The sequence below is a fragment of the Falco naumanni genome, chromosome 8 (assembly GCF_017639655.2).
Source record: "Falco naumanni isolate bFalNau1 chromosome 8, bFalNau1.pat, whole genome shotgun sequence".
In the NCBI taxonomy this organism is placed as follows: Eukaryota; Metazoa; Chordata; class Aves; order Falconiformes; family Falconidae; genus Falco; species Falco naumanni.
The window spans coordinates 33,830,611-33,853,876 of NC_054061.1; the positions used below are offsets into that span (position 1 = coordinate 33,830,611).

The 23,266-nt window shown below is 41.0% G+C and overlaps 1 protein-coding gene across 2 annotated transcripts in view; it reads left to right on the top strand.

The window, feature by feature from the left end:
• The first annotated feature begins 230 nt into the window (after nucleotides 1–230).
• The window catches only part of MYLK (myosin light chain kinase), a 216,717-nt gene continuing 193,681 nt past the window's right edge, over nucleotides 231–23,266 (top strand). Inside the window, exon 1 of one of the 2 annotated variants that reach the window (XM_040602878.1) lies at nucleotides 231–321. Coding sequence is in view for 1 of the 2 variants with exons in the window: in XM_040602877.1 (XP_040458811.1) it covers nucleotides 688–850 (163 nt within the window). In the remaining variant the exon portion in view is untranslated. Of the gene's footprint in view, nucleotides 322–642; nucleotides 851–23,266 lie in introns of those variants that run through there. The other variant, XM_040602877.1, reaches the window with a different exon arrangement.

Consider the following 23,266-nt stretch of genomic DNA (forward strand, 5'->3'; position numbering starts at 1 on the left):
TTCCCATAGGCACCTTATACAGCTGCCACATCCCTAGGCAGCTCTCTGTGTACATCTCATACAGCACCCATATGCACCCCTGCGCACTCCGCTCCCCGCGGGCAGGCAGGCAGGCAGGCAGGCGCTCCGCAGGTGCGGGGCTGGGCTGGGCTGGGCTGGGCTGGGCTGGGCTGGGCTGCCCGGCCCCTCCCCGCCGTCGCTCACTGTGCAGGGCCCGGGGCTCCCCCCGGCCCCGCGGCCGCTGCCTAATAAGGCTCCGCGGCGGCCGGCAGCCCGCGCTGGCGGCGCAGGGCAGGAGTTAAGGCAGCCGCACCGGCCGCAGTGAGTATCGCCGCCGGGCACCGCTTCCCCCGCGGGCTGCCCGCTTCCCCCTCCCGCAGCGCTCGGGGCAGCGGCGGCCGGCCCGGCCGAGCGGCAGGTGGGCTGCGGCCGGAGGCGCCGGGCCGGGGCTGGGGTGGGGGGGCGCGGTGGCTGCAGCGGCGCTGCCCGGACCCGCCAGGCCATCCCTGCCGGCTGCGCCCCGGGACGCGGAGGGAAGCCCGGGGGGCGGGCAAGGGCGGGGGGTACCGGGGCATCCTCTGGAGGGGGCGGTGGAGTAGGCGGGGAAGGAGGAGGGAAACCTGCCGCTCCGGAGGGACGAGGTGGCCGCGCTGCAGCCGGCCAGCCCAGCGGCGCGGGCTGGGGCACATGCCGGGCTTGGAGCATCGGAGCCGCGGGTTCCCTGTGGGTGGCTCGACCCAGCTCCCATCCCGCCCCATGCGGGAGCGGCAGCCGGGCTCTTGCCGGGAGAGGTGCTCACCTACGGCTCCCCTCCCAGAACGTCTTAACCCGGGAGCAAGCGAGCCTGGTAGTAAGTACTTGTCATCTTTTATGTGTGAGTTGTTACGGTTTTATTGTTCCCTGCTGGCAGGTAGCAAAGGATAGTTAAGAACAAGCGTTTGTAGCCTAGACTGTAACGATCATCGCTTTGGCTCTCACTTGGGCTTCTGAGCCTTTCAAACACAAGGGTGTATATGTGGAGGTGCACGTAGAGATAAGCGTTCCTTTGCTGTGCATCTGCATCTTTCACACTTTGGACAAAATGTATGTGGTGATGTTTTGGGGCTTTTTTAAAACTTCTGCTGTTCTCAAAGTAATTTGTGCTGTGTTGTGCAGCACATTTAGGGTATCAGAGAAGGATAAATCCTGGTGGCACCACTTATACTGCATGAGGATGGGGGAAGGAGATGAATGCTTAAAATCATTAACTTGGGGGGGGGGGAGGAGGTGAAATAGCTCCTCTGTGTGCTGCCCTCACGCTATAGGGCAATATGCTTTTTGGGATTCTCTGCCATTTAATCCTCTTTCCTGTATGTGTGCATCTGGACTCTGACCTGGCACTGCTCCCTGCACTCCACTGGAAGGGAGTGTCATGGCACACTAACAGGGGCTGGAGACCAGGGATGAAAGGATAGAATTCTTCCCTTCACTTACAGTGTAAAGATACCTTTTAGCCCCGTTCCTGTCTTCTGTATAGTAAATCCATAGGAATGCTTCTACCAGAGTCAGGAAGCAGAAAAAAATGTTTTGAAGTCTGGATTATGCTCCCTACAAAGGGAATAGCTGAGAAGATAAATGCAAATACCTGATTCCACACACGCTCCTTCTGAGGGTTTCCAAGCATTGACCCTCCAAGCATGGACGGTCAGCATGGAGTTGCTAAGACTCTCCAAAATGATGCCACCTCTCAGTGAAAGTGCTGGAAATCCCATTGCTGTCAGTGAAGCTGTAAGGGAAAGAGTAATTCTTCTCACATTTTAAATCCCAAACAGAACAACTTCCTCCCTCCCCCTACTTCCTGCACACAGTTTGGTTTGGTTTTTTTTTTAGTTCTTTAGTTTGGTTTTTTTTTCTCATTGTCCTTATAATGACTTGCTTATTATTTGCCAAATATGGTAAATGTCTTCCTGTGCAACTTTATATTTGCTGAGGTGTTCCTGCAACTAGGCTCTAAGAGCACAATTTAGGAGCCTTCTCTTTTTAAATCAGAATTACATTTACTAATAACTCTTTGATGGCACGAATAGTGAATTTTCATCTGGCACGTATCCACAGTATTTTCTGTTTCCTCAAATTACACTTTTCTTCTGTAGCTAGTCACTATGTGCACTGCAGCTTGTAACATAGTGCTCACTGTAACACATTTCCATAATACACCTGTGTTACACTCATCCTTAGCATTTTTCATTCTGACGCTACAAGACAAGTGTTTTAACTGGTGTTTTAACTCCAGCAGTAACTGGGGTAATTTTGTTAGTCACAGTAAGAGAATGCTTGCCACCAGAGGACCAGCACTAGGATAGGCAGCAAATATATTGATAGTATCTCGCCTTTTGAGAGAGACATGAGCAGAAAAAAACCCCACCTGGTTTAATATACACCACAGCTAGGATTTTATATAAATGTGGGAGGCTCACGCTAGTTAATATCACTGACCCAAATTTTATTGGTCTTAATAGGGAAATCTTAAAAGGTCTGCTGCAAAGAAAGTTAGAAATCTGATACTTTGCTGTTGCAAGCATCTCTCCATAGCTTTAGTTCCCTTACTACATGATGAAGGAAGGATGAAGGAAATAAATCGGTTAACTTCTGTTGTTTTGCTCGTATAATGCTGAAAGGGAATTTATAAAGTCTGAAGCAATGATTACGTATTGTCATTGGCTTAAGTTAAATTTAAGACACATGATTTTTCACCAGGTTTTGGTCTGTTTTGTGTTGTCCCTGACTCCTCCTTTAAGATTATTAGGACTTCCTCTGGGCGATGATCCTATTTTTACAGTCAATCAAAATCCATACCAATATCCTTACGCAGGCCAAATACACTGTATTAGAAAGACTAAACCAACAGCTACAAATGACTTTCAGAGTCCTCCTAAAACAAAATGCAGATGTAAATAGAGTTCAGAATGGCTCCAAATGCTGCGCCTTAAAGTTATAGATGTCCAAATCCGGAAAGTGTGCTCAGAAGCTCTGTTTGAAAGCCATGTAGGGAGGCGGCTAAAGTTTTTGGTTAGACGCTGGAGAGCTAGAAGCCACAGTCTGTGGTTGTTGGACTCTTCTAGGTAGTTTGTTTTGGGCCTGAGCATGGCCTGGAAGGCATCCTGGACAGTTTCATCCTGCTTTTGCAAAAAGACTCTGCTCCTCTCCTTCATAAACTTGTCAAGTTCATAGTGAAAGCAGTTTTTTGCTTTTCCTGTGTTTAGAGCTGTACTCAATAGCTTTTCCAAACTTTACTCCACAGATATGAGTTAGGAGGTAAGAAAGGTAATTTTTTTCCTTCCTCTTGGCTGATTAATACCATCTTCTCTCTTTGATGTTAAATTACTCATTTTAAACCTCCCATTGGAAGGTAGGATGTCCTTTCTCTCGCTGCTCTAGAAACATGTTGCTACACTTGTTGTAGTAGACTTTTTAAGACTTTTTCTGAACTGAATGATGACAGACAGTGGCATCCACTGTTCCAGGCGGGATCTTAGCAAGCCTTGTACAGCTGCCTTCATCTCCTTCACTGACAGAAATGCTCCTGTAATGTACATTAGGATTACATATGCTGTTTGGATTTCAGCACTGCATGCAGAGAAGTTACAATTAATCTGTAGTACTGAAAAGAATTCATCAGTGAAGCCAGATGGAAACAGGTAGGATGGACTCTGGACTTTTTTTTTAATTTATTTATTTATCACAGCTTTGCATGTTGTCTATGTTGTCTGTGATTACAGGATGGAATTTGCTAAAATCTCAGTCTTTCCTGGGCAATTGTAAAGGGTCTGTTGAATGTGCTACAGCAAGGTCTGTCTCTAATAATGTCTTCATTAAGCATCTCTACAAACAGAGTTTTTTAATTGCTAGACTAACAGGTCATTTAGCTCTGTGAACAAGCTACTGAATGCTAACTTATGAATGGAAATTTAAAAGATCATTTGCAACCTGCTACATGAAAGAAATACCAAAATGAAAGTATGTTTGTACCTCTGTTGTTGCTGTTGCTATTAAACCTGATATAGAATTTCAGTTTAATTTTCCTGGGAATCTTGACTGATTTCATAAAGGTTTTTTTGCCTCTGAAGTTTCAGCAGCTGCTCCCTATAAAAGCTAGAAATAACTGGTTCTCCTTTAGTAGGAATGAAAGGAGAATTGAGTTCTATAGAAATGAGGAGATTAGAGCTCTGTGAGGGATATACCCATTTAATGCTGCTGGAAACCAAACCCGCTCGAATAATCTTAACTCTCACTTCTGGTGAGCAGAAATTCTAGGGGAAAAAAAATTCCCTCAGTGACTTATTAACAAAGGCTTTTCAGGTTTACTGGGATTTATCATGTGAGCCTAATCTACCTTTTGTTCATCCAGTTGGCAGGCTTTAAGATTTAAAAGGGTCTGCAGAAACTCCTCCTCCATGCTTCTTATTTAATTAAAGATGCTTGATGCGTTATTTACCTTTGAGTCTTCCATTTACGTGGGAACAATGAGTTGGGGTTAACATATCGTAACATATTTGTGAATGCTGCGTTATAAACAGAGACAGGGAAAAGAAACAAAAACTCTGGCTGTATCTTCAAATTTACACTAACCTATATGGTTTCACTCAGAATGTCTGGAAGTCAAGCCATTCCTATGTAAATGCTAAAGTATAAATACAGGTGTGTAACTCCACAACAAATTTCCCTGCCTCTGTAGGTGATCAAAGAGCCTGGATGCGAGGCAGTCTTCACTTGCTTCTACGGGAGCTCTCCAGAGTCATCAGGTGTGCAGATCAGCCCTTGTACATACCAATATTTCATGTTTTGCTTTGGTAGTTAGGCAAAGACAGACTGGTAGTTGTAGTCTTCTCATTGGCTCCTCCAGTTTCTTCTCCTCCCCCACTCCATTCACTGCTGTAGCTGTGAGCATCAAGTTGCAGATAAAACAACTTCTGAGAGAGCAATAGGATGCAGCTCTTGCCAAATGCAATTAAGTGCTTAGGCTTACAAAGTGCTTTACAAAGTGTGCTCTTGCTGAATCCCTTTCCTCTTCTGCTTGCTGGCACAAAGCACTTTCTTGGCACTTACCTTTGTTGTAACAAGTCTGAGCATTGCTAAACCTTACTACAGTGTGTCAGCTCTCTAAATAAGTCTAGCAAACTGTGGTGTCTTGTGTTTTGAGGACAGTCTTGCTGGTGATTCTTCAGTAAGTCAGCTTGACCTCATCACCTCTGCTATAATTGGATTAAATTCACTCATTTGCCAAAACCATGGCCAGCTGATGGCATACTAATTATTCAGACTGAAGTCCTGTTTTGTATGCACAGGATTTCTGGTGCCAAAGGCATTTTTAGGGCTTGTGATAAAGCTGATGTGCCATAGGATGCAGAATTGTCTCCAAGGGGTGCTTTCAGTTATTTTCTTCATCAAGGAAGGATTAGAACAGACCATAAATTCTGTTTGAAAGTGGAAGATATAACCTGTGGGAGAAGGAAGAGAGGGTTTAGTTGCAAGTCATGTGCATCATTTGCCGTTCCTTCTTTTGAAACGTGATAAATTGCAGGGAGTCCACAGGTGGTCTGAAGCTGCAGACCTCCTGGCTGAGGAGAGTGAGTGATGGTGTGTGCTGTTTTACACGCCCGCCGCAGTTTATTTCTAATTGTTGCACAGCAGGTTAAGACCACTGCCCTGAGTTGTCTTTTTACTGCTGCTTCTGTTATTCGTCAGCTGTCTTGTGATCTGGGGTATCTGCAGAGTGACAGAATGATATCTGAACAGAAAGATGTGCCAAAAATGATACTGCAACTATGTAGAGGATAATCTGACAGCCAAGCCTGTAGTTTTATCCCAAGACTTTTTATATACTGTCTAAACCAGTGTAATCCAGCTTTCAGTGGGAAATGCTGTTAAGTAGCAAAAATCACTATCCTGATTGTTAACTTTGGCAAAATATTAAGGATGAGTGGGTAATGGGGAGACCAAGGGCTGAGTTACAAATACTCTTACAAAGAGGAGCAGGATTTGAGTAGCTTGAGAGACACTGTGGTACTTGGTCTGGCACAGACACTCTCTTAGATGTTCCAAATAATAAAAAGATCCCTGTTTTGTGAGTTGGCTGTTCTTATCTGCCTGGAGCTATTGCAAGTTTCTTGTTTGCTTCTGGGCCTGTAAGAGTTGTGTTTTGCAAGCAGCAGGAATGAAAGGAACTACAGCTACCAGTTCTTAGTTCTGATCAGGACACTGTTGTATTTGATTTCAAGGTGATACTGCTTTCTTAAGTGCTATAAACTTGATGAATGCACATGGTGCAAAACAATAGATAAACAAGGTGAGACAAGGATGTGACATTTTCTGTATCTACTGACAGTCACAATTATCGTGTAAACATGCAGTGCAAATAACCAGGATGCCTGCTTTAATGCCCCATTATAAAATATCCATAGTTGTATAATCATATTTTCTGCAGTATTAACTCTTACAAAGTTGCTTGTCTCTTAACAGAATAAATATATAATGCCATTAATTCCTTATAACGGCACAAACAGTTTGCTAAATACTGAAGGAAGGTTTTTTTTGTTCATATCTTTTATGTCATGTAATTGGAATCGGTGTCATCTAAAAAAAATTACTAACCATCTCTGAACAAGATTCAGATGAATCCTGAACAAGGATTAACAGTCTGTTTAGGTAAAGAAAAAGTGTGAGAGCATGTTCTGTAAGAAGCACTCTAAGTCTAGGTCAGGGAACTATTGTCTATATGATCTTGCACTGTTGATTATATTAAAAGGCAAGTTACAAAACCAAAGCAACAAGCAAGCTGTGTTTAAAACACACAGGAAAGAGAAATTCGTCAAAAATGGCCACCTTTACTAAGGTTATTTACCTTAGATCTTTTATAATAATGTTTCCTTTACTTTGGTGGAAGGAGGTGAAGAAGGTATTAAGTCAATACTTGTGTCTGAAAGTGTTACTACCTCCTCGCACCACTAGTACAAGTCCAGCCTAGTTTTGGAGGTCAGAAACCTTTTCTGTTTTATGCACTGTAAGTTTACTCCAGTGCTATTGTGGGTTAGATTGGTGGGACCTGCCTGTGCACATGTTGCCACTGTTTAAATGCTGACGTTCTGGCTGTGATGGCCTCAGGGGGTGTATCTGGGGCAGAGCCTGTGAGACCATGGCAGAGGGAGCCCTGGCTTTGAAATGTAACAGCTGGTGTATGGGTGTCTCGCCCCCAGCATCAGCAGTGCAGTTCCTCTGACCTCAACGGAGCTGCAGCATTCATGGTTTTCAGTAATGTGGGAGCGAAACTGGGCCTATATTCTTTTAACTGGTCTATTTAGCAGCTCTCTTCCATATGCAGTCTCCATGCCAGTGACAGGAGCTTCCTGAAACTGACAGGAGACACAAAAGACCCTCTCCTCTAAATCACTGGACCTTAAGAATATTGAAAGGATGTTACAACAAGCCTTATAATACGCCATTGTTAGGCTCTCTCTGAAGATGCCTGCAGTGGTATCATACCTCTAAGCTTTCCAGAGGGGGTGTGATGACCCCACATGGAAGAAAATAGAAGAGTAATGGTTTGGGTGGCTGTGAGGAATTTTATGGTACTACTTCCCCTGTCTGTAACTTGAAACCAGCTGGAGGTATTTAGTGTTGACTAAACTCCTATCAGTAAGAGGCAAGCAAATATCTGAGCATGTATCGTGCAGGTTTTTTAGGAAGAGATCCTGGCTTGTGTGTCTATGAATATTTGGGTGCATCTTTCTCACGGACAGGGGAGTGGTGAAACAAGCCTTGTTTCATTTTCTTAATTTCCCTGTCTTCCTACTCATTTTGCTGTTCCTCTGCAGTACAGCAGTTTTTCCTGTTGCTGTGAAAACACCCATGCTCGTGAGTGAACACATTTGAATGGAGGAGGCTGCTAGTTTTTGAAGCCTGAACTTCAGCATTCCCAGGGGAGCTGCCGAGTTAGCATTCTGTGCTCCCTTCAGCCCTGCTCGGGGATGTGCCTTAACAGCCTGTAGTATTCTGTCTTGCAGAAGAGTCTGTGGCAAGCTACCTCTGTGTTGCTGCCAAGACCAGTTTGCGTCAGAGAATTAATTTTTTTGTTATTATTTCCTTGGCAATCAATACAAACCTCTGATCGCTGATTCAGATAGTGAGGAACAAGACCACCACAAACAACTACAAAGTCGCTTGCATAAATACTTATTCAGCCCTTTCCCTCGTAGTCCCCGCTTGCTGCACGCTCGCTGCGGGTTACAGAGCGCGGTGGCGCTGAGCCAGGCCGCCCCTCGGGTGTGCCGCTGTCCCCTTTGCCAGGGAGGACCCCACAGCGTGTGTCCCCCTCAGCAGCTGCCATTTTGTTTCCCTAACGCCTTGTGTCCAAACACTTTTCTGGTGGATGGCTTTGGCGTGATGGTCAGGCTCTGGCGTGTGGTGGCATTTCCACTGGGCTCCCCTGGGTGCCAGAGCTGGAGGGAACCATCCAGGACCGGCTCGGGGCGGCTGGCGGCCTCCTGACAGGCTGCCCACCTCACTCCTGCCAGTCAGTGTGAGAGATGTGAATAAAGGTGCGGCTGAGGGATGGCAGTGAGTATCCCTGAGGGAATGCCCTCAGGTGAGGAGGCAGGAGCTGTGCCGTGCCCTGCAGAGTGGCTGGCCTGAGCGGCTGCCAGGCAGGCTCAAAAGCACTTACTCCATTTTGCCTCAGCCCTGACCTGTGGGACCAAAGCTTTAATGCAACTGATGAGGAATTTTACTCAAGTTACATGAGCAAGTCAACCTGAACATAGGTACTGGGCTACTTACTGATTGATTAAGCACATCTCATGCAAAGTAAAGGTCAGTGTGGCTGTTTAAAAGGCTGTTTTATATGGGTTTTCTTCAAAAGCATCTAAACTTAGTCAGCAGAAGTATTACTCCTTAATTTTACCTGAAATTATGCCATTATTTGGTTCATGTCAGATGACTAAAACTATTTTGTTCTCAAACAATCCATTTAGCTCTTATAACTTGCAGTTTTGTATCAGATATTACTTCTACAGGGTATTTCCAAGCTATAGCTGTGGGCGGTGAGACAGGGAGGCCAGACTGCTGGTACTGGTTGGCCTGAACAGAAGCAGGGGCTCAACTCCTGACTGGACTATGGTGACATCCAGAAAATGAAGTTGCAAAAGTTAATGACTTGCATGGCATCTCAACACCAAGGACAGAAAGTCAGAGATATTCAAATTGTTTTCCAGGTAAAACAGTGAGGACATTACTCCTTTCTCCACATGCATGGTCTTGACCTTAGACTTAATGTACCATCCTCTAACTGCAAACTCTTTGCCACTTTGAGACTGTAAAAGTAAACATGAACGTGTCAATATGTTTTAGTACTTGGCATTATATTGTTTTGGGTTTTTTTATTATATTGTACTTTGCTCATCAATGTATGAGCAGTGTGCAGGATCCTGTGTGAATGGCAAGTACTCATATGTTACATTAACAATGTATGGTTATTGATGTAGTGTAGGTGTAGGGAACTACATTAACATAGCCTACTTCTCACCAAATGAAGGGAAATACTCATGGTGTTTCATGTCTGTTCATGCCTGTTATGCATTCTGTGGTTAACGGAATTCACTATCTAGCTTTCCAGTGCTAGTTCCTTTCTAGCTGGTTTTATTACAAGCATAAGGTTTTGAGACATAATACGTCAAGAGTGGGTATAAGAGTTAAGTTTGTCAAGCCCTGTTAGTTTTTGATCTGTGTAGCATAGAGCTGTTTTTTTTCCCAAAACCAAAAAAATTCTTTTAAAACTGGCAGTTACAAGATAGTGAACTAAATTGAATCTCAAAACAAAGGATTTATTGTCTTGAAGACAAACTTGCTGTAATTACGCTTCTTGTGAGGTATTTTTTTTCCTTCTGTTCGAGCTTATATTTCACTTGCAAGACAGGAAATACAGCTCTGCTGATTAAATTTTTTTGAGCTATAAATAACTTAATATTTTCAAAGACGGTATTCATTTAAAAAACACTTCTGAAATGAAACTTCTGTCATTAATTAAAAAATAAATTAAAATCTTGGTTTACCTGGGTAGGTAAAATAATTTCTTATGGGTGTCTGTACTGTGTCTACAGATGTAAAAGGTGCTTTCAGGAGGAAGGGCGTTAAAAAAAAAAAAAGCTCTGGCACCTGTAACTGGTCTGCATTGTTTTATTTCCTGTTCTTTGATGTTCGTATCTGTCCCTGTCCCATTCCCACCCCTGCCATAAGTGGTAATGAATATGTTGCTCTCTATCAGCTTGCTCCTTTGCTGGGGTTAGAGAAGAGACAAAATAACAAAATTAATCTGGAAGCTGCACAGGAGGAAGAATACCAGCCGTTTGTATATTTCATTTTATTGCATTGTTTATGGGTAGGTATCATCAGATACTAAGAGACAATGGTCAACATGTTGACAGATAGCAGATCTCTAAACCAATATTCCTGTATTAAACCATGCTATGAATTCTAGTCTGGTTATCACAGTGGCAGGAAGTAGTTTTCTGAAGCACTGATGAATCTTGGTCATTGTTTATCTTCAGGTAGTGGTGGTGTACGTGCAAATACCAAGCCTACCTAAAAAAAATAATATCTGTAGCATTAAAACTGCTTCAGCATTCCAGTTAGCCCAGCATTATCTGACAAGTTAACAGAAGATTCTTCAACAGCTGTTTTTTGAGATCCACTTATCTCCCTACTTGTGTTAAGAATATTAGAGCATACATGATGTTTAGTCCTTTAAGTGTCCATTTATGGACCTGTTGTCCAGGAGTTTAATTCCTTTTTGAAAGCATGGCATCCTTTGCATTCACAGCCTTGTGTGACAGTAGGTTCCAGAAGCTTGTAACCTGCCAAGTAAACAAGTATTTTCTATTTAAATAGATTTATTGTTAGTTTCATTGAGTTCCACCTTGTTTTAGTGTTGTAGGATTTGACAAATAACAGTTCTGTATTCCACAGCTCATAATTTATTTTTTTTTTTTGTTTGGTTTTTTTTTTGTTATACCTGCTCATATCCACCCTCAGCCTTCTCTCCAGGCTGAGTCATCCTAGCCCTTTTAATCTCCCCATGTAAAGTATCTGCTCCATTTCCATTTGGTTGCCCTTTTCTGCACTCCTCTAACATTATTATGTCCTCCTTGGTATGTGGAGAGCAGATAACAGTACTCAAGTTGTGGGAGCATTCAGGCTGTGTGAAGTGGCAGAAATGCAGTCTTGCTCTCTTTCTGATCATGCCCTGTATTTTGCTGGCTTTTTTGACTGCTGCTGAACACTGAACCAATGACTGTAGAGAACTGTCAAGGATGGCTCCAGCTGCTGAGTAGGAATGGTTACAGCTGGTACTGCCTTGATGAATTACTTGGAATTTGTCTACACTAAAGCCTACCTGCCAACCTTTTTCACAGTTTTGTCACTGATGAACATACTCCATCAGTTAGTTCCAGCGCTGATCTGAGGGACTGAGGTGCTGATTCCTCTCCATTTTAAAAAGTGTCTGTTAAACTCCATCCTTTGCTTTCTTAATGTGTTTGCTCTTCCTGTTAGTGTAGTCAGACTGGCCATTGTGGTTCCCATGCACAACCCTTCCTGTGGCTGGAAGTTACACAGGCAGGATCTGCAAGTCCTCCAGTACAGAGGCTTTCTATAATGCTGGCTTACATGCCTTGGCTAGTGGTTCTTAAAATTCATATTGGAATTTCTTCAGAACTTGTGTGAACATTGTTCTGTCCCAGTGATTTATTTACATCCAACTTCCTTGTTTGGTCGAGAATTTCCTGAATTTACTTCAGATTGGTCTGTCTCCTCTGCAAGATTTGCAACAAAGAGTGCAATGGCTGTGGAAATCTCCCTGAAGATTTCAATAGTAAATGCTGATATAAAGAATTCACTGAGCTTCTCTGCTACAGCTTTATCATCCTCATCTTCCCCTTTTACACCTTTGTTGATATATTTAAAGAGCTGTTTACTAGCACCATGATCTTCATTTGGAGGCACTTTTTGGATTGTGTTTTAGCCCTCTTAATTTCCTGCTTACATTTGGCTTGCCATGTTTTATGGGCTTCCCTGTCTTTACTTAAGCAATCCATTTTCTAAGAGCTGACCTATGCCCTGCAATACTCTCCTAACTCTCCCTGAGGCTTATTTCTTTTTGAACTGCTCCTTTTTAGTGTCCTCTTTCTTTCTTGTCACATCCTTATACAGTTTCCTTTCTTAAAATTGAATATCTGGACACTGATTTTGTTTCACCCTTAGCATCAGTGCTATTCTTTGTGTTACCTAACAGGCAGCCTTTATAGCTTTGTGTTGTAGCTTATACTTAGGAGTCTCTTTTCTGCTGCAGAACTGTATATGGATCTAGAATAATGCCTGATACTATACTGTCCCTTTTTTTTCCCATGTGGGCAAATACTGAGTGTTTCTAAATGTCCTCATGTGTTGTTGATAAACGGCAGCTATTAATATTGCAATACTCTGCGGAAGCCATCTATTAAAATTGAAAGGCACAAGCTGTGCATGAAGCTGTGCTAGATGCTAATGGAGCTACATAGCTACATATATTACTTTTTGCATACACACAGTATAGGCAGTGATGAATAAAACTTTGCACTTATGAAATCCTGGGATAGAATATGTATAAATTCCCAACCCTCCCCCCCCCCCCCGCACTCAAAACATCCAGGAAGAAGATAGCCTTGCTTTTCCAGTTTTGCAGACATGGAAAAACCTAAAGAGAATACTCTGTGGTTATATGAGTGGTCTCTGTGGACATGTTTACAGGAGCTGAAGTGTGTTTGCATTCATTTCTGTGCAGTTAGGGGAAGATTGTTCTTACGTAAAGCACGTGCATGCATTTTAAAAAGAGGTACAATGTTTATTCTTACCAGATGCACTTTGAAGGGATGCTTTTACAGATGCAAGCCAGTATTTAAACAAGATATGTGAACAAGTTACTGTTCATTAATATTGCTTAACTAGTCAAAGCTAATATTAACAAATAACACCTAGATAGCTGAATAAACCTAGTACTGTGTTCTCTTTGCACTCTATCAGTAAGGTCACATATTTTCCTTTTAGTTAGGAGCATAGGACTGTAGTGTTTGATTGTGTGGTGGTTTGTGGTTTTTTTTCTGGGCCACATCCAGTCCCCTGCTGTAGTAGTCACCTTGCATTCTGTAAACAGAATCACCTACATTTGCAGAGCTTGTCTGTTTGAGCCTTTACTTAACCTGTGAGTGCTGCACCAATCTTGCTTCAAATCTAGCTATGTGCCTGTGCTTTGTTGTTGAAACTACTATCTGCCTGGACCAGAAAGCTGTTGGAAATGTACAAACTGTCTTAGTGTGATGACTCTGCTGATGAGTTGCAGGAGTTCCTCATCATATGAGGACCTAAATAATGAAGTAGTGTTGTATACTTTTAAGAGTTACTGCAAAGAAAAAGAAAGTGAAATTGTCCAGAGAAATTTCTTCATCAAAGCTGACTAGAATAACATCTGTAGTGAAAACCTGTATCTCATCACTTCGTTGTAATACATGCAAGGGAAATGATGTTAAATGAAACAGTGGTGTGTTATAAAGATCTGGACTGCAAGATGTAGAAGACTTAGTCCTGTATATGAATAATCCATTCTCAAGTGATTTCTTAACCACTGAAGTTTCAATTGATATCAGGATGTTTTGTGATCATTTGTTTCTGTGGAGGCTTTGTTATGTAGCTGTGGAATTGTTGTCAGTGCTAGGCTTCAGAAGGATTTTGCTTGTTATCTAGATGTCATTTTCGACTTTACAGTAAGACTGGTAATTTTATGTAGCTGTTCCAGCCAGACTTCATTTGTCTGATTCTGGGGATCAGTAACTTCAATATATTAATTTGTTCTTCTAACTGAAAAATACATTAATGAATGTGAATTATTTGCAGGATTTCTACTAGAACGTTTTTCAAATGGTATGGTCAAATACAGAGTTCTTATTACTTTCATCACTACATTTCAAAACGCTTTACAAAGAACCATCAGAGGGAAAGGAGTCTGAAAGGACCTTTTTAAGGCCTGAAAAAAGGCAAGCAAGGTGAATCTTCTGATTCCATTTCTGAATGCAAGGTTGTCTTATTCTAACTAAAATCATTTTCAGAGTTTGCTGGATACAAATTGTGAGTGAATATACTTGAATTACTCATAACATAGCCTTAGTCTATGTATAGTTTAATGTACTGGGTGTAGGGGTGGGGGGGAGGAATAGAAATGGGAAAGTCACTTATAAATGTCAGTGTACCCACAAGAATGATTAGGTATTATCAAATCTCGAAGTTCATACCTTTAAACTGCATGCTTCATATGCAGACTTTCTGGAGCTCACTGGAGAATTATTCTTGGGTGTATTTTTTAACCCAATTCTCTGTGAGTCTCTAATGCAACTACAGAGCAAAAATATTACATTAGTATTAGTTCTGTTGGCTCAGCTGGATTACTTACCTCAAAAATATCTAATTAATTTAGTGGCAAGCCAAAATACTAATTTTTTCCACAATGAGAGACCCAACATAAAAGGTTTTAAAAGGTTAAGTCTGACTTGTTATTCATAGCTATTCCACCTTATTTGCAGACTAAGAAGAGTTTTAGATGCTTATAAATTGGACATGAAGCCATTACTAGCTACTGTTGGAAGTTTGTAGCATGAAAAATGAATAAGACTAAAAAAATCACCCTTTAAACTTATTGCATGGACTCCCTGAACCTTGCCCTTTCCAGGTGACAGTTGATCACTCTTTTCCATCTTCAAATGAGAGAATGTGAACATGTTTTATAGGGAAACTGCTCTGCAGTTTCCAGGCTTACAGGAGACAAAGACTTCTGGAAACAAACAAAAAAAACCCAAACAAAACACCAAACCACCCCCCACCCCAAAAAAAAAAAAACACAAAACAAAAAACCAAACCAAAAAACCCTCCCCCCAACTCACTAGAAAACCTAAAAGTTTTGAACTGTTTGACAAATACTGAATTTCAATTTACAAAAACAATACCTGAGTTTAAGTTTAGTGTCAGGAGTAGGTGCTGTTATTTTAAACAGTTCTGTTTAACTTAAATTCAGCACACAAGCAGAGTGCTCGCTTTTGTATTATAGTGTTACGTAGTGCAACAATTAACTTCCCAGTTGTGTTATGCCAGCTGCTTTGCAAACACTGAGGAAGACCTTTGTCACTGCCTCCAAAGAGTTTACTTTAAGATAATGAACAGCTGCTTACTTCCAGTGCAGTGATTTATTTATTTTTACTTTTTTGAATGGAGAACTATACTGAAATGATAGAACTGAATAGTTGGGATTTGTTTGTTTCTTTAATTTGGGGGGATTTGCTGTGCTTTTGCTTTTACTCCCTGCTTTTCAGAAGTCTGTGCCTTTTGATCTTATACTCAATACGCTGTGTTATTAAATGAAAAAGCAGGTGGTTTTCTAGAAGTTGTTTTAAGAAAGAAAGATAGGAGACCAAAATTGCATGCAATGCTTTATTTATATTTTTTTCTCATGCTTTAGAAGAAAGGCACCCTCAAATTTAGACTTCTGTAGCTTCAGTTTCCAGCCCTTAGTTTCCATGTCTTTCTCTGAGATAACTTTAGCATCTGGTATTTCTACTCTCTCATAACAAACGTTGTAACCATCTTAAACTGAACTTTGTACATTTTCTGGCTACAATCGCAATATATTTTTGTATATATTTTTATATTTAATATAAATATATACATATATTCCCCCAATCTTCAAATCACTGTCATGCCCCACTTAATTATCTCCAGACTTCTTTCAGTGCCTTTTTAACGGTTTATATGGATAACTCAACTGTCAAGGCAGAAGTCTGTGACTCTTCCTGGCTCATGTGTGAGGGGGCTTACGTTTCCTTCAGTGAGGTGGTAAATGTTTTCCATTGTGTGTGTGTGTCAAACTGAGAGGCCTTGCTTGCACTTAGAAGTTTTCTGAAATAGTAAATTTAAACCCAAACACTAGAGGAAAAAAATGGTATTGCTGTATGTTTTTTAAAGGAAAAAGGAATAAACCAAAGGAGACTAAGAACTAACTGGGCCCTGGGGACTGATCTTGACTGTGCCTTGTTACCACAGCTTTATCCTTTCCAGTTCTTAAAGATGCTGTCAGTTATTGAACTCCGATGACCTGATTAATGCATTGGAGGGATGCCTATAGATTGTGGTATTTATATTGTTTCAAGATGGTTTCCTGGCAGGCAGATTGGCAGCAAGATGTCATCTTTGTGGTGATGAGGGGGGAATAGTGCAGCTTTTTACTTTTTTTCTTTTCTTTTTTTTTTTTAAATGGAGTTTGTCTCGGCAAATAAATACCAGTCATTGGGTCACTTGCTCTGAAAAACAGTAGCCTTGTGGTAAGCTGAATTCTACAGATTTATTGGAGTCTATAGAGTAATACAGTAAAGGGTATGATATCTATATTGTTTGCAGAGACTTAAAAGCACTGTAATACCTGCTCTTCCTTCAGTCAGCAGGGAACTGTCTTTTGAAGCTGCATGTATCCTGTGCCTGTGGAATTCATGGGATAATCCCAGACATGTTTCTTGGGGAAAATACTGGATTTCACAGGATTTATTCAGAGACTTGAGTTCAGTCAATGCAGCAGGCAGCAGCTGTTAGAAATTCTTGAGACACCACTATTAAGGAACTGTCTTCCTGTGTGGTTTTTTTGTTTCACCCATGTAGCACTGATAGTATCAATATAGATGTGAAGGGGTTAAAATGAATTGCTGACAGAATCCAGTGGGTCAGAATAAATGACTGAACTGTCCCTTCTAACCTTCCTCCCTGTCTGTCCCTTTGTGACAACAGTCTAGTGTCCTATCGGTTCTTCTGTGCCACCAAGAAATAGCTCTTTTTTTTGACACACTTTTGTTTGCACAATGGCCACATGGACAGCTGCTTCCATTTAACCCATAAGACTGAAATGGTTTGTGAGTGGTTTCTTATTTTATTGTTAAAGCAAAGATTAACCTCTAATCTCCTTTTCATTACAAGGGGATTTCTTCCATATATCAATATATAAATTCAGACTTGTTGGGCAGAAGAATCAACTGGGAGACTGGGAGTGTCACAATGTAGTTCTTCCTTTGGATCTGAGTTCTTTTGCTCCTAGAAAAGTGTTTCATTTCTCTCAGGGGAAGGGGGCCAGATGCAGTGGGAAATCCCTATCCTAATAAACTGAAAATTAGCTTACTTTCTGGGTAGCATTTGCAAACTGTTGTTTCACCATCACTAACTCATTTTATAACTAGTTCAACTGTGTCTAGAGGAGCTGTTCTCTGGGCAAACAGTAGCGTACATACATTTTGTGAGTCATAATTTATAAGGAATAAAATGGGAAATTCCCTGGACTTTTTTTCCTGCCTTCATTGCATTACTGTTTCACATCACATCCACATAAATGCATGATTCTACCTATGGACGTGCTAGGGCAAAATTTTTCCTTTTTTATCTGTTGATCTCTTAATGTCAGAAGAGATCAAGACGGAGTGAGATTATGTGTTTTGCTGACCTCAGGACCTCGCATGCCCCCGGTGGCTTGTGCAGAATGTGCTTTATTAGAAGGTGGGTACTGTAGCTCTGAACTGTTATTACACGTGGTTTAACATACAACCTAGGGAGACCATTGTACTGTTGGGCTTCCAGCACTAGAAGAGAGGGAGATAATAAACTGCTATAGGGGTAAAATGCTTAGCCAGAATTTCAAACTTTAATAACAGTTTCTGTTGTGAGGAAGCTCTGAAATTACAGTGGTTCTGAGCCAAGCCATGCTATAAATCTGAGATGTTAGAGACAACTTGCTAGTAACGCTCTCTGAGATTTCTTACAGAAAATGTGGTTCTTATTGCAATATGTCTTCTCATTCCAAGAGAACTGGCAGTTGGTTTTACTGTTGCTTGCACCAGCAAGGCTGTAACTCTTTTCCTCTTAATAATCAACTTAGTTTTCTTCTAGGCCATGAAGACACTGGCTTCCATTTAGACCCAGGTTTAATGGTGAGTTTAAACTTGCTACAGCTTCTAGATTAGTAATGTGTGGTGTAGCAACGAGAGGCTCATGGTTTTGGCAAAGCTCCACTTACCTACTTTGCTTAAAGTCAGTTTGTGACTTGGGCTTCATCAGCTTCACTCCTACCTGCTTCTATCTATATCCAGGCCAGTAAAAATGCTATAGGAATTTGAAGTGATGCATACAAGACAACAGGAGAAAGCCAACTCCTTCTGCCATAGTTCTAAATCAACTAAATCACTAATGCGTGATTTGTCTTGTGTATCTAGCCACGTGTTCCCATGCAGTAATTAATGGCAACTGTCTGCTGAGCAGTCTCAAGTGGAAGGATCACTAAAGCTTTCTGTGAGAAAGCTTTTGAGGAAAACCAGTGTTCCAAATTCATTTCACCACTTCAGTTGTCTTCTGAGGACCCACAGCAGCATGAAGAATACAGAAGCAACCAAAGTCTTTCTCTAGTTTGGATTACAAAATTGAATTAATGTGGAGAGAAAATACATATCTATTTCATTGGCTAGTATAATCCATAGGAGAAGAAATTGCTTTAAAATGGGTTCATTGCTATAGATGTTTGAGAGGGGCAGGGAGCATTTTGGTTTAGTCTGTCTAAACCAAGGAAATCTGAAATAGAGATTTATGTTCCTAGCTTAATTCTTAAAGTTGTGGGCAGGGAGGGAGAAAGGGAAGTATATTCAGTGGTATGAGGCTAAAGGCAAATTGCCCAGATCTGCCCTCAGAAATGTAAGCACAACTTTCAGTGATTTCAGAAGGAACTGTACAACATAATGAAAGCATAACGCGGTGTACAGAAGTATCCAACTGCAGTGTTATCCTTGCAAGGAATGAGACCCAGTGGTCTAGGGGGGCTTGTCCAGCCTCATTTACAATAGCTGTGCAATATAACCTCTTTCATATTCTGATCTTTAAGTGGAATTAAGTTTCTTTCTTATGGGAAGCTGTTTCTCTGCCGTGATGGAAGCATTCTTCTGATTTCTAACCTAAACATATTCACTGTTCATTTTCCACTCATGACTTTTATGTGTTTCATTATCCTGGCCCCTGTTACTCAGAATTATTTCAGTATTTTTCTGTTTGATTTTCTCTGCTTTCTCTCTATTAACAGTATGCTATCAAGAGTGGGGCTAAAACTCAGCAGAGGGATGTTTACAGTGAGAAATAAAATGAACCAGCAAGGTATGTACTCATGGAAGCTAACCCAATTAGGTTGCAAAACTGCAGTTGTGGGTGTAGAACTGTTCCTTTACAAAGGCACAGCTGACCTTTTGCTGTGTTCCTTTGCCATCTGTGCAAGAGGTTAGAGGCACTGATGACCTTATGCACAGGGTCCCTGAAAATGCCCTGATCTTACCCAGTAAAAGGTGAGCTGTGGCAAGAAAATGAGTACGGTACTTCCTAGTTCCTCATTTTAAATCCTAACTTTTATGTTCTTGAAAATCAGCAGCGTGTTTAGTCTTTCAGTAGCAAGAGATGATGATGCAGAGTAAAAGCTGCTATAGATGACTTAAGAGGAGTGATTAGTTTGAGAACGTAAGGGGTAACACAAAGTAACACTTTATTTTGTGCCAAGTCTGGTAGTTCCTAGAAATAAATAAATAAAAAGATTAAAATTTTCCCTTTTAGTACACAAGGATGAAGCTGGAATGTGTATTATTTGGTGTCTGCCTTTTTGCTTTTTGTAGGTAGCGTTTTTCAGAAATACATGTTTTGTTGAACATCAGTGGAATTTAGCATGAAGTATCTGAGAAGCTCTCTGAAAACTGTGTTCTCTACTAACTATTTTGCTATTGTCATGACTCTCCAGGGTGGCAATGATGTGCTTGGGAGCAGGGAGCTTACCTGCTTTGCTGTGGTTCCTCTGGGTATAGGCTAAGGTAGAATAGCAAATTCCTGATCTGTGTGGAAGTAGGAAACAAGGCTGCTGTTCCATGGTTAGGTGCATAGAGAAAATGTGAATTTGATTACCTTTTTGGATTGAAGGACTTGAACATACAGGTTTGTTTAGGTATGCAGGTCTCGTCCTTGGTCATATCTCAAACTTGTTCCTCAGTAAACCCAAACAAGCTGTGCAAGCAGCAGGGAAAATATCACTTAAAATCCGTTACTACAGTGTGTTGTCTTTTACATCTCATAAAAGCTATTAGGTGGTAAACAGTAAAGAAAATATAAATTTGCTGTAGAAAGAACATGAAAGAAACTGATTTGCTATGAGGTTCCTGAGAGTCCTCATTTCCATTTGAAATAGTAACTGAACCCCAGTGAGTATTGCTTGTGAATTGTGCTGCCTCTGCCTCCATCAGACAGCTTGCTCAATGAAAGCCTAAAAATAATGCAGTTAATTATATAAAGGGGGAATGTTTGAGTCCTACGCTTTCTTCCAATTTCACCTTTTTTAAAGCATCAGCATATGTACAGTTGCTTCGTCCTAGTGGAAGACATAAGGAGGTTTTGATTAGTTCTTCATTGTGAAGCTCATTTGGATAGTTAGTCACAATTGCCTTTGTATTTATACCAGTCCACCCTGGGAACTGTGAGAGCCACAGCACATCTTAGGCTACTGTGTTGCCTTATCTTTTGCTTCCTCGGCCAACCCAGAGTATCAAAGGTAGCAAGTGAATAAAATGATTCTATTTTATTATTCCCATCCTTCTCTTCATGAAACTCTCACGCAAGCTGGTAAGACTCCACCTCCCCACACAATGGAAAGTACTAGACTTCCGTTAAACATGTCCCTTGTAGCCTTGCTTTAAATTACAGTTATGGGCAATATTAAAAAAACTCAAAGGTTAAATAATGTTTGGCTCATATCTGCTTAGATGGAGGATGATAGCGTGCATTTCACTTACTACTCTGTAGTAGTAGTATAGTAGGCTGTAGCATTTGCTTAGTTTGCAAAAGCCTGGCTCTGGCTCTTAACTGCAGCAGATTTGAATGCAGTGAGGGCAAATCCAGATTTGCCCTCTTTCATCTGCATAAAGCAACCCTGAAGCTTCCCAGCTCCCCTCCTGTTTTCTGTTCCCCTAAAGTATTCTAATATTTGGAATTTGTAAACACAGGATTTGGGATTCTGTATGCATCTGGAACTGATAAACTGTTGGTATTACAGAGATGTAACCCTTTATACCTCTAACCTAGGAGTTCTCTAGAGAGAAATTACAGGCACATCTGATGTAGATGCAGGCAGATTCCTAGCAGCTAAAACCAAAATGAAAAAGTTGCTGTTGAATGAGTGGAATTTTCATTGAAAACTTTGTCTCTTGGAGTCAGGAGGCATAAAAAAATATAGAATCTGTTTGGCAATAAATACAGTATTTTTGAGCTAGGAGCTGAAGAGATGAGATTCAAACAGAACTTGTCAGGTGGCATTAGTAGAGGAGAGAACCTTTTGGAAGAGGCAGGGTACTGAAGGGGGGCGGGGGAAGGGGGAGGCGGGACACACCAAAACAACAACAAAAAGACCCCAAACGAAAACTTCACCCCTAACAGAATCTTGGATTAGCTGAGGTTCAATGAATGGCTTTGTTGAAGACGCAAGAAAAGAATTTAAATAAGGAAGGCCTGATAAGGTGCAGGGCATCACAGAACTGTTTCCATAGTGACATTGTTCAAACGAAGTCTTAAAGGAGCATGAATACCACTGCAGCTGAACTCTATCGAAGATACCAGTCTTCCAATGGGGATACTGGCTGTTGGTTGTTTGATGCTTTTTCCCTGTTAGTTGGATTTGGGAAAAGGTGATGGGGGGAAAACAAGGGCTTAGACAAATGATTGGCTCGATACGCTCCTGCTTTCTTCCAGCTTCTGCTTTCTGCAGTTTACATGCACTTTCCACTCATTTTTACTTTGACTGTTGAAATTGTTAAAATCTGTGTTCAAACGTTTTTAGAAAAAGAAATAGACCCCACCACCACCTACTTGCCTATACCGAAGCAAGCACAACTTTTTATCGGTGTGGGATTCAAATATGCATATTCCTTTATGTCTGTGTTTACTTTCATAAAAAGGTGGCAACTGAACCATTAAGTGAGCTCAGCATGCATGTAGCACAGAACATTTAGTATTTAATGTTGCCTGCTGGCCTAATCATCCTATATCCATTGAGAAATTCACCAAGCATCACCTTATTTTCATAACTAATAGCTTTTCTTTTTGAAGAGCGGGGTCAAGCTTTAGTTAGGAAAAAGCTGTTTCATGTTACAAATGTTGGACTTCTTCCTTCTGTTTTTCTTCTTAAAATTGCCATTCTGCGGATTTTTTTCTTAGCTAAGTGTACTCTGAGAAAAAGCACAAAACCCTTAAGTTACAGCTGTATAGAACATATTTTAAGATTAAAAGCATACCAGTCACATATCTGTCTAAATTATGATACATTTTCTTAAAGAAGTCTTTATTTAACTAAGAAGTGCAGCAGTGCTTGGCCTTGAACGTTTTAGTACAGGCTGAATAAGCAACCTAATAAGATAAATTTATGTAGAAAGAGGACAGAAAAATCTTTGTGCTGCTTTAGCAGCTTGACTTAAGTGCATAGAAGACTGGGGCAGTATGGCAATGCTGATTTTTATGAGTATGGCTACATTTAGTAAACTCTTACTCAGACATGAGCAGCTTCATATTTTGGACGCATCAGCTGGTGCTTATCATTACCATGATTATTCTTTTCAAAGTGTTTGAGGGCATATGGAGTCACTGGATTTGCACCCAGTCTGGATCTGATCATCAGTCTGGTTTTATCTAAGAACACAAGTAGTTTAAATTGGAAACATTATGTACTCATTGAATCATTGACCTTGAGAGTTACCTAGGGAAGTTTTGGCTTCTGGTGAGGTAAATGGATTATTTTTTTTCCCCCCAAATAGATTAGTTTGCCCAAAAAATTACCTTTAACATGAATGCATATTGCAAAATGTAAGTTTTCTGTATGTTGATTCAATAGCTGCTTTATGAAGACACATCACAAAGGTGCTCAGAAGCAGAAGGAAAGAAAACAAATAACTGTGAAAGTGCAGTGTCTTAAGTGCATGAACATGCTAACGTTAAACATACTAGTCTTGTTAGACTGTGTGTCTGTTTTGGTTAAGGAAATGGGCTAGTACAAATGTCCTGTAATAGCATAAAGTTGAGTATATAACTTAGACTGTGATGATGATTAATTTGAGAGAGGATTCAT